Source organism: Trichechus manatus, unplaced genomic scaffold (genome assembly GCF_000243295.1).
Source record: "Trichechus manatus latirostris isolate Lorelei unplaced genomic scaffold, TriManLat1.0 scaffold00077, whole genome shotgun sequence".
In the NCBI taxonomy this organism is placed as follows: domain Eukaryota; kingdom Metazoa; phylum Chordata; class Mammalia; order Sirenia; family Trichechidae; genus Trichechus; species Trichechus manatus.
The window spans coordinates 2383526-2399816 of NW_004444013.1; the positions used below are offsets into that span (position 1 = coordinate 2383526).

Genomic DNA, 16291 nt, shown 5'->3' on the forward strand with positions numbered 1-16291 from the left:
GTGTGCTGGGGTGAGGTCCTCACCTCCCTCCCTCCCTGACCTTAGCATCGTCACCGTGTACTGGGGTGAGGTCCTCACCTCTCTCCCTGACCTTAGCGTCCTCACTGTGTGCTGGGGTGAGGTCCTCACCTCCCTCCCTGACCTTAGCGTCCTCACCGTGCACTGGGGTGAGGTCCTCATCTCCCTCCCAGCCCTCTTTTCTTCCTTCTCCCTCCTTCCCTCATTCTCTCGTTCTGTTTTCTTCCTCTTCCTCCCTCTGTTCCTGCCTCCCTCCCTCCCTTCGTTTCTCACACATTCTGTGGTTGCTCACTTATCAGCCAAGTGCTCTGAGCCCCCACCTGTGCTGGGCACTGTAATAGGGTGGCTCAGGGAAACTGGCCTCAAGGTGTGCCCCATCCAGCGGGTACCTGCAAGTGTGTCAACAGTAGCCACCGGAGTCTGCAGCACTGGGGCCCTCAGAAAGGAGAGGGCAGCACAGAGGAGGACCAGGTGTCCACGGGCTGGGGAATCAGTGCTGGCATCAAGGGAGAGGTGCCCAGGGGCGGATTATCCTAGGCAAGGTAAGCACAGTGCTTACCTTGCTTACCAGATCATCTGCAGTGAACGAGTTAACGTTTTTTTCACCACGTCAAAGATTCTGCTTCTAGGTGTGGCTAGCATCTGTCTCTCTCCCAAACCCACAGCACCTTCCTGCAGAATCAAAGCCTCTTTTCAAACTTACAGTCCCTTTACAGGGGCGGATGACCTAGTAAGCACAAGTGTATGCTTACTTGTGCTTACTTGCTAATCTGTAGTGCACAATTTCACGTTTGTTGTGCGCTACAGGTCAGTAAGTAAGCCTGTGCTTCCTTGTTTACCGGGTCATTCGCCCCTGGAGGTGCCCTTTGATCTGGGCCAGGGTTGGGGAGTCTGGACAGATGGGCTTCACAGGCTGGGCCTCCTGGATTAGGGTGGGTCTGAGTGAGGCTCTCTTAGTAAGGCATCTGGGATAGCCCGGGCGCCTGTGATGTGGCCTGGGCTGGCCCACTCTGCCCCTTCTGCAGCTGAGTTTCTCTCCACCCCAGGGCAGGTGTGAGCCAGACGGGCAGCAGGTGGAGGAGCTGGGAGGAGCCAGCTCCAGCTGCCTTGGCGAGGGTCCTGCCCCAGTGAGCACACTGAGGCAGCTGCCCGCTTTCTGGCCTTTTGCGCACCCTGACGGTTCTCAGAATGCTAGGCCCGTGTCCAGGTGTCCATCCCCAGATAAAGGAGGAGTTCTGGGCTTGGAGTAGGCGTGAGGAGCCTGCTCAGGACAGAGCGCCCTGTGCACCGTCCCTCGGCTGCCTGGGGAGGAGGACAGTCTTCATGACACTCGGGGTCCTGGGTGGGGCGTGGGAGCCGAGGCGTCCCTCAGGCCTGGAGCAGCAGAAGTGGCCACGGGTGCCCAGCCTGCTCCTGGTCCCGTCCTTTCAGCCCCCCTCTCTGGGTGAAGGGGACCAGCAATGGGCTGGGAGTGCAGAGGGAAAAAACAGAAAAGAAATGGGAGGGGGAAGCCAAGTCCTCAGGAAGCCTCAAGAGCATCGACTTGGAGGGATATTGCGAGCAGACAGGGACGGAGGCTTTACTCGGGGGCAGTCCCTTCCCTCCTTCCCCTCCCCTCCCAGCGGGCAGAGGCTGGAGGCCGCAGGGTCATGCACCTGTCCTCGGAGTCTCCACACCGTGGAGAGACAGGCCCAGCAAATCACGCAGACTCAGAACCCATCGCCCCAGTGCTGGGGGCAGGCGGTGACACTGGAGTGAGAGATGGTTTGACAGCTGTTGAGATTTTGAGGGTTTCATTTGACAACGAGCTGAGTGTGACTTCACAGTGGGGTTTGGCTGCCAAAGACACCAGTGCGAACCCAGGCTATATCAACAGAGAAACTGTTCGTGGTGCCTGAGGGGAGGCCCAGCAGCACCGCCTGCCCCGGGCAGGGTGTGGCAGGAGTGGGTCCGGCTCTCAGCCTGCCCTTGCAGGGATACAGACCAACTGTGGTGTGGCCAGAGGAGCAAGGTCAGGATGGAGGGGGCCTGAGGAATGGCAGAGATGGCATGGCGAGACTCCCACCCACCCGGCACAGAAAGGCAGGAGCCAAGCAGACGCCGGCCCAACTCGACTCCTGAGACCGTCCAGGCCTTGCGGAGGACGAGCACCCATGAAAGTACCATTTGGTCTCACACACAGCCCTTGGTGCACAGTAGGTGCTCAAGAAGCATTTATTGAACGGATGGATGAAAACGTGGAGCTGGGCTGTAGGTGGATGACTGTGCGATGGTAAAAGACCAGACCCAGCCACTGACCATCACTCGTCTGTCAGTTTGCTGTACTGTGCAGCACATGTTCCTGTGGTGCTGGAAGCTCTGCCACCGCTATTTCGAATACCAGCAGGGTCGCCTCTGGTGGACAGGTTCCAGCAGAGCTTCCAGACTAAGACAGACTAGGAAGAAAGGCCTGGCAGTCTACTTCCAAAAATTAGCCAATGAAAACCTTATGGATCACAAAAGAACATTGTTTGACTTGCTTGCTTTGGACACATCATCAGGAAGGATCAGTCTCTGGAGGAGGACATTGTGTTTGGTGACATAGAGGGCCAGTGAGGGTGAGGGAGACCCTCGGTGAGATGGATTGGCCCAGTAGCTGCGGTGATGGTCTCAGACATGCTGGTGATTGTGAGGATGATGAAGGACCAGGCAGTGTTTCATTATGTTGTACATAAGGTCACCGTGAGTTGGAATCAACAGCAGCTACCTTTCTAATGATGTGGAAGGAAAGAGCGAGTAACCAGTTGGTGGCCCGGTTGCTGTTTGGACCGCTGTTGGTGAAACCGTCAGCTTCCAGCTGCTCCATGTTTGTGGTGCTGATGAGTGCAAGGCATGTTACGCCCTCCCTGGAGGACAGAGCACACTTGTTTGGCTGCAGAGATTGGTATATCTCTGTCTGCTTGTCGGCCGAAGTCGTTCTTCCAAAAGCAACCCTGAGCCTGTGAGCTTCCTTCAGCCATTCATTCATTCAGAGAATATTTATGGAGTGCCCACTTTGTGCCAGGCCCCAGTCTGGATCCCGGAGACACAGCACTCGCGTTCCACACAGAAACACATGTATATGATGTTGTTAGCTGCTGTTGAGTTGGCTCCTGTCTTAGTCATCTAATGCTGCTGTAACAGAAATACCACAAGTGGATGGCTTTAACAGAGAGAAGTTTATTTCCTCATGGTAAAGTAGGCTAAAAGTCCAAATTCAGGTTGTCAGCTCTGGGGAAGGCTTTCTCTTTCTGTCTGCCTTCTTATCAGTCTTCCCCTGGACTAGGTGCTTTTTCGCACAGGGAGCCCAGGTCCAAAGGACACCCTTGTTGTTCCCGGCGTTGCTTTCTTGGTGGTATGAGGTCCCCCCTCTCTGCTTGCTTCTCTTTCCTTTTTATTTCGTGAGAGATAAAAGGTGGTGCAGGCCACACCCCAGGGAAACTCCCTTTACATTGGATCAGGGATGTGACCTGGGTAAGGGTGTTAACAATCCCATCCTAATCCTTCTTAACATATAATTACAATCACAAAATGGAGGACAGCCACACAATACTGGGAATCATGGCCCAGCCAAATGATACACACATTTTTGTGGGGGATATAATTCAATCCATGACAGCCCCCAACTCATGGTGACCCCACGCACAATGGAACAAAACACTTCCTGGTCCTGTGCCTTCCACATAATTGGTTACAGATCGGACTGTTGTGATCTGTAGGGTTTTCGTTGGGTAATTTTCAGAAGTAGATCGCCAGGCCTTTCTTCCTCGTCTGTCTTAGTTTGGAAACTGTTGAAACCTGTTCAGCATGATAGCATCATGCAAGCCTCCACTGACAGCTGGGTGGCTGCGCTTGGTGTGCATTGGCTGGGAATTGAACCTGGGTCTCCCGCATGGAAGGCAAGAGTTCTACCACTGAATCATCACTGCCCTCATGTGTATAATGTTACCCAAAAAACCAAGCCCGCTGCCGTCGAGTCAGTTCTGACTCATAGTGACCCTATAGAACAGAGTAGAACTGCCTCATAGGGTTTCCAAGACTGTGATCTTTACAAAAGCAGACTGCTACATCTTTCTCCTGCCAAGTGGCCAGTGGGCTCAAACCACCCACCTTTCAGTTAGCAGCCGAGCAGCTAACCACTGGGTAACCAGAGCTCCTTGCCCCGTGTGCATTATGCTATGCCGCGGTAAATGTCTGATGGAAAACAAAGCAGAGTGAGGGGTGGGGGTGGAGACAGCATGTTTTAGGGCCAGTGAGACGACATTTGAGCAGACACCTGAGTGGAGGGAGAAGAGCATCTGAGCAGAAGGCCCCAGATGGGTGTGTGGTGGAGCAGTAAAGGGGAGGAGGAAGGAGAGGGAGTCACATCGAGCCCGGAAGGCCCAGGTGGGCTTTCGCTGTCTCTCTGGGTAGAATGGGAGCTTGTGGACATCTTCACAGAGAGAAGTGTGCAATTTGATGTATCAGCAGTATTCCTCTGTGGTCCTCTGTGGTGTCAGAGGGGCTGGGTGGGAGGGTCATGAGCACGGCCTTGGGGCCCTGGGTGTCCCGCACCTCCGTCTCCCCCTCAGCCTTGCTGTTGCCCTTCCAGCGGAAGCCCTGGGCCTGGACCACATGGTCCCCGTCCCCTACAGGAAGATCGCCTGCGACCCAGAGGCCGTGGAGATCGTGGGCATCCCAGACAAGATCCCCTTCAAGCGCCCCTGCACGTATGGGGTCCCCAAGCTGAAGCGGATCCTGGAGGAGCGGCACAGCATCCACTTCATCATCAAGAGGTGTGGGGTGCAGGGCGGGCTGGGGCCTGGGGGTGCAGGCTGGGCAGGAGAAAATAGGGGCAGGGCAGGGGCCCAGAGGCAGCTGGTGGGGTGGGGGCGGAATGGAGGGTTCTGTGACCTAACAGAACTCTGGCTTCCTGACTCAGCAGCTGGGGGGTGTCATCCTTCAGGGTCCGGTTCGCGGTTTGAATGGGGAAAGGGAGGCACAGTTCCTGGCCTGAGCTTGCACCTAAAAAAAAGCGCATTGCTGTCGAGTCATTTCCAACTCATAGCGCCTCCATAGGACAGACTAGAACTGCTCCATAGGGTTTCCAAGGAGCAGTTGGTGGATTTGAACTACTGACCTTTTGGTTAGCAGTCAAACGCTTAACTACTGCGCCACCAGGTCTCCCTGGAAGTCCTTGTTAAGGGTTGTTTTCTGTTCCCTAAAGAAGACCTGTGGACTTTGAACTGACCTGCCATCAGAGGAGCTCCTCCAAGCTTAGGCAGGGGGTGGGCGGTCTCACCTCCCTCCTGCCCTCCCAGGTGGCCAATTTTCCAGTGGTGCAGTGTGAGTGGGTGGGAGAGGACAGGGCGCAATGGCCCCAGAACTGCAGCCCCACTCCTCCCCAGCCCATCTCCCCAGCTCAGCAGGCCAGCTTGCCACCAAGCACATGTCAGCACCTCCGGCAAAGCCCAGACTTCCTGGGCTGCTTCTTCCTAAACGGTTAGGTAGGGAGGGCTGCCCGGAGGCCATGGTGTCTGGCCCCCTGCCTCCAGGGTGCCTGTCCGCATCCCAGCGCCTGTCTCTTGTGCCGTCTGAAGGCGAGCTCCCGCAGTGCACACGCACTCACGTGCTTGCTGGTCAGCGCTGGTGCCGTGTTCTGTCACTACCGAATCCCCACACCTAGGACGGTGCCTGTGTGTAGTAGGCGGCCAGTACGTGTCTGTGGAATGAGTGAATGGATGCTTGTCTTAAGTTTGAGCTCATGCCTTCTGACTTTTGTTATTAGCTGCCGTTGGTGTCAACTCCAATTCGTGGCGACCTTCACGTTGCCCAGTCCTGTGTCATCCTCACAATCCCAGCATGTTTGGGTCCATTGTTGTGGCCAATCCATCTCCCCAAGGGTCCCCTCGCCCTCACCGGCCTTCTGCTTCGCCAGACATGATGTCTTTCCCCAGGGATTGATCCCTCCAGATGACCTGTCCGAAACAAGCGAGTTGGACAGTGTTCTCTTGTGGTCTATAAGGTTTTCATTGGCTAATTTTTAGAAGTAGCTCAGTCGGCCTTTCTTCCTAGTCTGCCTTAGTCTGGAAGCTCCACTGAAACCCATCACCCATGGGGGGGCCCTGCTGGTTTTTGAAATAGCGGTGACATAGCTTCCAGCGTCACAGCAACACACAAGCCCGCGTGGTACAAAAAGCTGATGGATGGGTGGTGGTCTGACTTCCTAGAGCTTAGGAAATAAACAGGGTGATGGGAAGAGACAAATGGTGGGGGACACCTACCTAGGGGGGTCAGGGGACCTCTGAGGAGGTGCTGTTTAAGCCAGAAGTGGGAGGTTGAGAAGGGACTGCCCTGCACAGAACTCGGCAGTGTCTGGGTGGAGGGGTTGATGCGTTCAGGGGCAGCCCAGGAGCCTAAGGGATGCAGGGAAGCTGGGCATAGGCAGAGGGTGGAGGTGGGCTCTGAGTTTGGAGTGTTCTAGGAGCGGGAGGGCCTATTAGGAGGCGAGTACCAGGATCTGAGGGACCTGCTGGGCTAGGGTGGGGGGTAGATTCTAGGGAGACTCGCGCAGAGGTGGGGAGACCAGTGGTCCAGGCAAGCAGTGTTGGGGGCTAGGTCCAGCATGTGGTGGGCAGAGGGAGAGAGGATTGGGATCGGTTTTGAGCTAACAGGGTGGCTGGTGGCTGGCCTGATGGGCCATGAGGACCCCCTCCTGGATTCCTGAGTGCGTTGAGTGGAGGCAGCAGGTCTTGGGGGTAGGATGCTGTCTTAGTCATCTAGTGCTGCTATAACAGAAGTACCACAAGTGGATGGCTTTAACAAACAGAAATTTATTCTCTCACAGTCTAGGAGGCTAGAAGTCTGAATTCACGGAGCCAGCTCCAGGGGAAGGTGTTCTCTCTCCGTCTGCTATGGGAGAAGGTCCTCATCAACCTTCCCTTGGGTCTAGCAGGGACCGCAGGTCCAAAGGACACGCTTTGCTCCCGGCTCTTCTTTCTTGGTGGTAGGAGGTCCCCCCTCTCTGCTCGCTTCTCTCTTTTTATCACTTGTAATATAAAAGGTGATGCAGGCCACACCCCAAGGTAACCCCACTTACATGGGATCAGGGCTGTGACCTGAGTAAGGGTGTTGCATCCCACCCTAATCCTCTTAAACATAACCTAATCCTGCCTCATTAACCACAGGCAGAGATTAGGATTTACAACACATAGGAAAATTACTCAGATCACAAAATAGAGGACAGCCACACAATACTGAGGTCATGGCCTAGCCGAGTTGATACATATTTTGGGGGACAGAATTCAGTCCATGACAGATGGTAAATTCCATCTTAGACACGTTAAATTAGAGACACTTGGAAGGTGGAGTTCTCAGAGGCCAAGCTGAGATGTCAGGTCAGAAGAGGAATCTGGGTCAGAGACACAAATCTGAGAGTCGTTAGCATGGGCCAGGAAAGGATTGCAGAGTGAGATAGAGGAGGCCCCACGTTAGAGGCCTGGAAGAGGAGGAGGAGGGGCCAGCGACTGCCAGGAGGGAGGGCATCTCGCTGCCCCCAGGGAGAGGATGCTGAAGCAGCTCTGACCCGCAGTCCCCTGCCCTCAGGATCAAGTGCAGGCTCTCATCTGTCTGCAGCCACCTGGGCCAGCCTTGGTGCTGTTATGCGTTCCCCACACTAAGGGGAAGTTGTGGCCCTGGGCGCTGCTCCTGCCTCCAGACCTTTGCCGAAGCCCTTCTGTCTGCCTGCAAGGCTCCCACCCACTTCAAGGCTCACCTCCCACTGTGGCTAAAAAGCCCTCCCTTAGGAGTCCCTGGGTGGCGGGAGTACCTTAGCTGTTAACCAGAAGGTTGGAGGTTCAAGTCCACCGAGAGGTGCCTTCAAAGAAAGGCGTGGCAGTCTGCTTCCGAAAACCAGCCATTCCGAAAACCCTGTGGAGCACGGTTCTACTCTGACACACGTGGGGTTGCCATGCGTGGGTATCAGCTTTGTGGCAATGGGTTTATCCTTATTCAGAAAGAATTCCACCTTCTGGCAGTTGGTGGCTTCTTTCCCCATCCAGGCTCCTCACCTGCTTGTTCTGGTAGTGTGACTGCATCTGAGCCGTCCACCATCTCTTCTACCCTCAGTGCCTACTGTGGGGACCCTACTCAGTAAATAGTTCTTGAGATGAGTTGAAACCAGTTGACTTAGTCTAGCTTAAATTTTTCTTGATGCTGCCTAGTTCGTTTTCCCTCAGTTGACTTCTGGTGGGGGGCTTGTTGTTAGCTGCCACGGAGTCAGCCCCCGACTCATGGCAGCCCCGTGCGCAGCAGAACAAAACGCTGCCCAGTTCTGTGTCATCTCTGTGATCAGGTGCAGATTGGACCGTTGTGAACCATATGGTTTTCATTGGCTAATCTTCACAAGGAGATCGACAGGCCTTTCTTCCTAGTTTGTCTTAGTCTGGAAGCGCCACTGAAATCTGTTCAGCATCATAGCGACGCTCCACTGACAGGTGGTGGCTGTGCATGAGGTGCATTGGCTGGGAATTGAACCCAGGTCTCCCACATGGAAGGCAAGAATTTTACCACTGAACCACCAGTGCCAGTGAGGGACTAGGGAAGAAGAAAGCAGCAAGGGCACCCTTGTCCCCTTACATACTTGATCATGGTGTTGAGGAGATACTGATCTCCCTGCTCCTCAGTCCAGACTGTAGCCCATTTGATTCTTCATTGGCATTTGCCAAGCACCTCCTGCAGCCCTCACTGGGCTCTGCTGAGGACTTCAAGAAGCACCAGACATAGTCCCCACCTGCCCCAGAGGCCACTGCCCATCACAGGGGTGGTCACTTATGTGATGAGTCGAGGACGGGGCAAAACAACACATTCCCAGGTATTGAGGGCTCTGTGGCATCTGAGCAGCAAGCCTGTGGGGCTCCCTGGAGGAGAGGGCTTGGCATTAGGCGGCTCAGACTTGATCCACTCACTTGCAGCATGATAGCCTTATACCACTACCAGTTGCCCTCGAGTCAGTTCCAACTCATGGCGACCCCATGTGTGTTAGAGTAGAACTGTGCTCCGTAGGGTTTTTAATGGCTGATTTCTCAGAAGTAGATCACCAGGCCTTTCTTCCAAGGCACCTCTGGATGGTCTCAAACCTCCAACCTTTCAGTTAGCAACAGAGTGCATTAACTGTTTGTACCACTGTTTTAGTCATCAAGTGCTGCTATAACAAATACCACAAGTAGATGGCTTTAACAACCAGAAATTTATTCTCTCACGGTCTAGTAGGCTACAAATCCAAATTCAGGGCATCAGCTCCAGCAGAAGTCTTTCTCTCTCTGTTGGCTCTGGAGGAAGGTCCTTGTCGTCAGTCTTCCCTTAGTCTGGGAGCATCCAGTGTAGGAACCTCAGGTCCAAAGGACACACTTTGCTCCCAGCACTGCTTTCTTGGTGGTGTGAGGTCCCCCTGTCTCTCTGCTCACTTCTCTCTTTTATATCTCAAAAGAGATTGGTTCAAGATACTATCTAATCTTGTAGACCTCATCAATATAACTGCTGCTAATCCATCTTATCACATCATAGTGATAGGGTTACAACACGCAGAGAAATCACCTCAGATTACAAAATGGTAGACAACCGTACAATACTGCGAATAATACCCAGCCAAGATGACAGATATTTTTTGGGGACAGAATTCAGTCCATGCCTGAGGACAATAACCTTGTACAAGCAGCTTTTCTTGAGCTTCAGTTTCCTCATCTATAAAAATGGGGACAGTGATGCCTACTTCCCAGGTTTTTCCAACATAAAGTGGGGAAGTGGACATAACGCCTGATGTGTCATGGTGGTCAGTCAACACGAGTCCCTTTCCTTGGCCTCTTCCCTCATGTCTAAAGGAGTAATTAGGAGCGGTGACTCCGACGGCCTGGCTTTGAGTCCCAGTTGTGTGACCTTGGACAAGTTACGGTACCTAGCTGTTCCATGCCTCACTTTCCCCATCTGTAAAACGGGGCTAATAGTTGTCCATGTGAGGCACGGACATCGTGTTGGGTGGAGATTAGGTGGCCGGATCTGGGTAGAGTGCTTGGAACAGGGCCTGGCCCATTCCGAGCCCTCAATACATTCTCACCATGACACGGCCCAGCTTCCTCAGTGAAGCATTTGTATCATTCTAGCAGACAGGGAGCTCATGCCTTTTCTGTGTCAGGAGGAAAGAGGGCTTAGAAACAGCCAAGAGGTGGCATGTCTGCCCTGGCCCACGTGTCCCCAGGGTGCTCTCCTGTCAGAGGCGGAGGCCCCTCTGCAGCCAGCGTGGGTCTAGTTATTCCCTTGGTGGTGCAGTGCTCCCTGACCCCTGACCCCAACTCATGCTGACCTCTGGCCTCCAGATCCTCAGGACACAACCCAGAGTGAGAGGATCTGAGGGACAGACATTTTGGCTGGAACTAAGGAGGAACCTCAGAGGGGAAGTATTGGAGGGGGTTCTAGAACTCTGAGCGGCTGTGGAGGATGGCAGCGCCCATCCTTCAGGCGCTGTCCTGTCTGGGTGGCCACATCAGACCTGCCCCCGCCCCATCTCCACTTAGGAGACTGGACTCCCCCGAGCTGTGTGTGCCTGCCCCTCCCTGTGCTCCCTGATAAATAAATCATCCCAGAAAGAACACAGCCTCGACCACAGGCTGGGCTGCGGTAGCAGACCTTGGAAGGGGAGCCAGCTTTTCCTGGAATTACTCCTGTGGTGGCTGCTCAGCCTGTGGGACCCAGGCATGTCTGAGCCTCAGGGAGCAGCAGGGGAACTGGGGCTGCTTCCGGGGCCCTTCAAGAAGGAGGTCTCTCAGGATGGGATCAGGGGTCACCCTCAGGCCCACTCAGCAGCCTCACAGGCTGTGCCCATGCTCTGCCACCCACAGTAGACTTTTCTGCCTGTTTTGATTTTCTGCGAGGCAGTTCCCCGTGGGCCTCATTAGGCCTCCTTGTATGTGGACTCAGACACCCCTTCGTTTACCGGATTCTCGCCTCTGGTTCCTGAGCTTACTCAGACCCTGTCCCTTGTCCAGCCGCCCCATGACATGACAGCCTGTGCCCGCAGCCACCCCAGACCACCTGCCCGAGCCTTCCCAACCCACTGGGCGTCACCCCAGGGGTTGTGGGGGGTGAAACAGACACTAGCCCTGTGGATAGGCAAGCAGGTGGCCCTGGCTCCGCCCTGCTGACTTTTGCTCCATCCTTGTTTTCTTGGCCCACGTGTCCAGATGTCTCACCTGAAGACTTGGGAGTCCCAGAGTGACCCCTGGGTCCCTGGCCTCTCTCCCTCCAGGGGCTCCGTGTTACCCATAGGGTGAAGACCAAGTGCGTGAGCACAGCATGTAAGACTGACTCCTCCCACTGATGCCTCCAGCCCTATTCAGCCAGGGCAGCTGCCAGTACCCCACTGCCTTCCTCTCCCCGCCCTGCGCCTTCACATCATCTGCTGGAGAATTACTCCATGGTTTCACCTTGGCCTGCTCCCCCTCCCCCAGGGGACCCCTTGGGCTTTGAGACACACCCTCACAGTTCACAGTCAGCCCGCATGGCTGTGAGTGCTCGACGGGTCTGGTTTGTGCAGCCACAGAGCTGCTGGGGAGCAGGGACCACCCCAAGCCTGTCACCGAGCGAGACGCAGAGGTCCTGGGTGGAAGCTTGCGAATGAATGAATTAGTATTCACAACAGGGTCTGGTGGGGACCAAGGAGTGCTGAGCTGGAAGAGGCCTTGGGGTATCGTGACAGGTTGGGCCCCAGGACTGTCCAGGCACTGGCCCCAGCCTTCCCTGGCCCTGGAGAAGTGGCAGGGTTTGGGGTCTCCTGCTCTTCTACACAATGCCCTCTCCTGCCACTGTGCGTGGCCGGCCAGGGTGTCCAGCTGTGCATGTGGGACCCAAGTACCACCACTGAGGGGACCTGGAGGCTGCGTCCCCGAGCGCCGTGGGCACTGGGCCTGCATGCTCTCACACCAGTCTCTCTTCTCTCCGCAGGATGTTTGATGAGCGAATCTTCACAGGTATGTGCCGGTACCATTCGGTTGGTTCTGAAGTTCCCGGGTTGATGCCCCTGAGGTGTTGAGCTGTCATCTCACGGCACCCTATTCCTCGGGTCCCTCCGCTGAGCCCCTACTGCCCGAACACTGCTGGGACAAGGCCTCGTGGCTCTGGATGCCCTGGACGGGGAACGACAAAGCTAACGTTGGCTGCACGCTAGCGTGTGCCAGGGGCTCTTCTACGCTATTTCCATTGACTTGATCTTGTCGGCGGCCCTGGGAAGCAGATTCTATCCTCATCCCCACTGGTAGCTGCAGGAACTGAAGCCCCGCTAGTGAGAGGGGGCCCTGCAAACCCAAGCCTTCAGGCCACCCTGCTCTATTCATTGGGCAGCACCTCTCGGGAGGGGTGGTGGGCTCTGCCTGGGGCAGCAGAGGGGGCACGGATCTTGGGGTCTCCCGAACCTGGGTCCCAGTTCTGGCTCTGCCCTGACCAGCTTTGTGACCTCGGACCTCAGTTTCCTGATCTGTGAAACAGGATGACACAGCACTTTCCTTCTGGGCTCCTGGGTAAATTAAATCTGAGAACAGGCCCTGGTGCAGCCTTGGAGGTGGCCGGGCCCCTGTCCTGAGGCCGCGTCAGCCCCAGTAGAGCCTTAGCGGTCAGGACAGCCATTTCTGGCTGCTGTCTTTCCTCCCTCCTGTCCTTCTCCTGTACCCTGGCCTCCCTGGCACTGGGGCCGTTATCCCTTCTTCCGGGGGGAATTTCTCCCCGGAACTTGGTCCTGGCTGGTAGCAGCTGGACAGGGAGCCTACAAGAGGGAGGGAAGAGGCCAGACTTCACCACCAGGGGCCCCCAGGAGCTTCACACAGGCCTCTCGCAGGCAAGGGGGCCAAAGGGCCCGCATCCTGACCCCTCTTACCGTCTCTCCACCAGGGAACAAGTTTACCAAAGACCCCACGAAGCTGGAGCCAGCCAGCCCACCCGAGGACACCTCTGCAGAAACCTCCCACACTGTTGTCCTTGACCTGGCTGCGACTGCTCGGTAAGGCCCCTCCCCCACCAGGGGCTCCCCCACACCCCACACGCACAGGTCCTCGTGCGCAGACCCCCATAAGCACATGGGCTCTCGTCCAACACCAGGCTGTCGACCCCTGCTCGTGTGGGGAGCCCCAGGGAGAACCCAATGGAGGGAAAAGGAGCACAGAGAGGCTCTGCCTTTCTTCCACTGAGAGGACGCTTGTCCCCTCCAGGATCCAGCTGGATGCCACCTCCTCTCGGAGGCCTTCCCTGGTCTCTCACTAGGTCAGGGGCTTGCCTGAGTGCCACGGAGTCCTGCATTCAGCGTGTGGCCTGGTCACCATGCACTAGTGTCCCACCCCACAGACTGTGAGCTGCTGGGCTCAGGGATGGGATGGGCCATTTTCCCAGACTCCCCACCTCTAGCCCAAGCCTCCCCACGATGTTCCACAAGAGCAGTACCAATTGCCATCGAGTTGACTCTGACATGGCGACCCCACGTGTGTTGGAGTAGAACTGTGCTCCATAGGGTTTTCAGTGGCTGATTATCCGGAGGTGGATCACCAGGTCTGTCTTCCAGGATGTCTCTGGGTGGGCTCAAACCTCCAACCTTCTGGTTAGCAGCCGATGACATTAACAGATTGTACCACCTAGGGCCACCATGAGAGGGAGAGGGAATTAACCAGCTCAGGCTGACCCAGGGTGCTGACCAGCCTCACACCCCAGCCTCTCTTCTCACATGTTCTTGTCACCTTCCAGGCTGGTGGCCCCTGCAGCTCTGTTCCCCCAGCAAGCATTGACCAAACCCCCACTGTGCCAAACTCCCAAACTGGCCAGACCCAGGCTGACCTCACGAGCTCCCGGCTGGTAGGGAAGGTGGACACTCAGGCAGTTCACCCCGGGCAGGGGGCAGGAGCTTGTACCGGTGATGGGCACTATGAATCTCGCTCAGGGCCAAACACCGTCCTGTGGGCCCTGGGAGCGGGATGATGCGGTCGAGTGTGGGTGCTAAACTGAGTGGCAGCTGGGGACTCCGGTTGCCTGGATGGGCAAAGTGGAGGCAGGGTGGCCTGTGACCAGGCTGATGCTGTGTCCTTTCCCCAGGTCAGACAAGGGCAGTGTTCATGAGGACTGTGGGCCAGGTGAGAAGGAGCGGGCCCGCTGGGTGTTGTGGGGTGGGGGCCTTGAGGAGTAGACCAGCTCAGAGTGTGAACCTGGAGTACTGATGAGTCTACTCTGCACGCTCGCCCCCGACCTCACATCAGCAAGGTGCAGAGCTTGCTGGGAGCTTACCGGTGGGCGCGGAGGGGCGGATGGGACTGAAGTGGAAGTCAGGAGGCCTGGGTTCTGGCTCCACCAATACCTCCCGCTGTATCTGTGAGTAAGCAGTTTCCTCTCTGTGGGCCTCAGGGGCCAGGTCTGTAAACTGGGAAGACCAGGACTGGCCTGATGGTCTGCTGAGGGCCTGTCTGACCCTCCCTCCTGGCTTGGGCAGCAGTTTTGGGGCTGACATGGCTTTTCCTGGATGCCCACTAGCCAGTCCCAGACGTGAGAATGTTCTGAAATAACTTGCCTTGCCTGCCAAGAGGCTGGTACCCAGCTTGACTGTTAATGTGTGTCTCCTCCACACAGGAACCTCTGGGGAGCTTGGTGGGCTGAGGCCCATCAAAATTGAGCCAGAGGATCTGGACATCATTCAGGTCACCATCCCAGGTAAGGGCCGAGGCCTGTAGGGCAGACCCTGTGGGGCCACTGGACCCTCCAGGACTGTCCCACTCTGTCTCCTAAAGGCCTGCCCCAGCCAAGACGTGGCCTTCAGGCTGTTGTTTCTGTACCGTGATTCTGAAAGGAACAGGGGCATTAAGCATGTTTTCTCCACCCACACAGACAGGCCCTCTGTTTTGGGAATCTTTCTCTCAGCTCCAGCCTTCCTAAAGCAGCAGGCTTCCCCTCATGTCCGCCCAGCCTTCCCCTCTCTGGCCTGCTACCCTGGGATTTGAGAGGCAGGATGGAGGAGAAGGGAAAGACATTAGAGTCAGAGATTCTGGGCTTGACTCCAGACTCTGAACCCCGTGAGCTGCAGTTTCCCCATCTGTAAAGGGTGGGTATACTTGGCCCCTGGAGGCTCAGCCAGGGGGGTAACCAGCGGGACCTCGCAGGGCTCTGGACCCTGCTGGCTTGTGCCTGGCCTTCGGAGTGGCTGGTTGTTAGGCCTGCCCTCCAGCATTTCAGAGCACAGCTTCCTTGAAGGAGACTCAGTAGGTGGGCTTGCTGGCCAGGGTGGTCCCCAGGGGACCATGATGGGGCAGAGGATATGCTTGTCATTTGGAGTTCTGTCTCCAGACCCTTCGCCAACCTCGGAGGAAATGACAGACTCGATACCAGGACACCTGCCCTCGGAGGATTCTGGTTATGGGATGGAGATGCTGACTGGTAAGAAAGGGCAGGGCTGGTGGTGCTGGGGACCTACCCCTGGGGAGCAGCAGGGGAGGGGTGGCTCAGTAAGGGCTTTGCCTGGTCTCCCTGGCTCCTGTTAGAGGAACCCCAATATGTGCCTGATTCCCCTGCCTCTCTGGTTTCCTTTCAGAAAACTTAAAGTAGGACTTGATTTATAGCAAGTCTGGTTACCACAGCTTTCCCAGAAGCCTCATATTGGGATTAATTTGCTCATTTACTCAGCAAATATTGACTGAGCACCGACAGTGTACCAGACTCTGTGTGAGGTGCTGGGGACAGAGCAGTGAGCCAAATAGAAGTTCCTGCCGTGGTGGGGCTGACCTTCCAGTGAGGGGGACAGACAGCAGTCAGGTAGCAGCAAGTGCCATAGAAGGACCCGGAGCAGGGGGACGTGTCGGTGAGGAGGGATGGAGACGAAAGGAGTTGGGTGGTCAGAGAGAACCTCACTGAGAAGGCAGTACAGGGGGGCTGTCGAGGAGAGAGCTTCCCAGGCAGAGGGAACAGCTGGGGCAAATACCCTGAGGTAGGACTCTGCCCATCTTAACCAAGGACCAGTGAGGAGACAGACCCAGGTGTGGCTGGAGCAGAGATGTGGGGAGCAGGGCATGAGGTCAGGGAGGTGACGGGGTGGTTAGGCAGGGCAGCCACATCAGAAGAAGACTCGGGGCTTGACTCTGAGGGGATGGGGCCAAGGAGGGAAGTTTTAACAGGATTTACTCCAGGCAAGGGGTTGAGAATAGACTGCAAAGGGCTGGGGACAGAGACAGAAACAGATCGGCTAGGGCAGTAATCTAGGCAAGAG

At 56.0% G+C, this 16291-nt stretch overlaps 1 protein-coding gene across 2 annotated transcripts in view; it reads left to right on the forward strand.

Annotated features, from left to right (window-relative positions):
* The window catches only part of GTF2IRD1 (GTF2I repeat domain containing 1), a 145691-nt gene that overhangs the window by 56803 nt on the left and 72597 nt on the right, over positions 1-16291 (forward strand). For both annotated transcript variants that reach the window (XM_004380766.2, XM_004380765.2), the window contains exons 9-14: positions 4628-4811; positions 12010-12035; positions 12949-13057; positions 14137-14174; positions 14665-14745; positions 15376-15465. In XM_004380766.2, coding sequence (XP_004380823.1) covers positions 4628-4811; positions 12010-12035; positions 12949-13057; positions 14137-14174; positions 14665-14745; positions 15376-15465 — 528 coding nt within the window. The remainder of the gene's footprint in view (positions 1-4627; positions 4812-12009; positions 12036-12948; positions 13058-14136; positions 14175-14664; positions 14746-15375; positions 15466-16291) is intronic.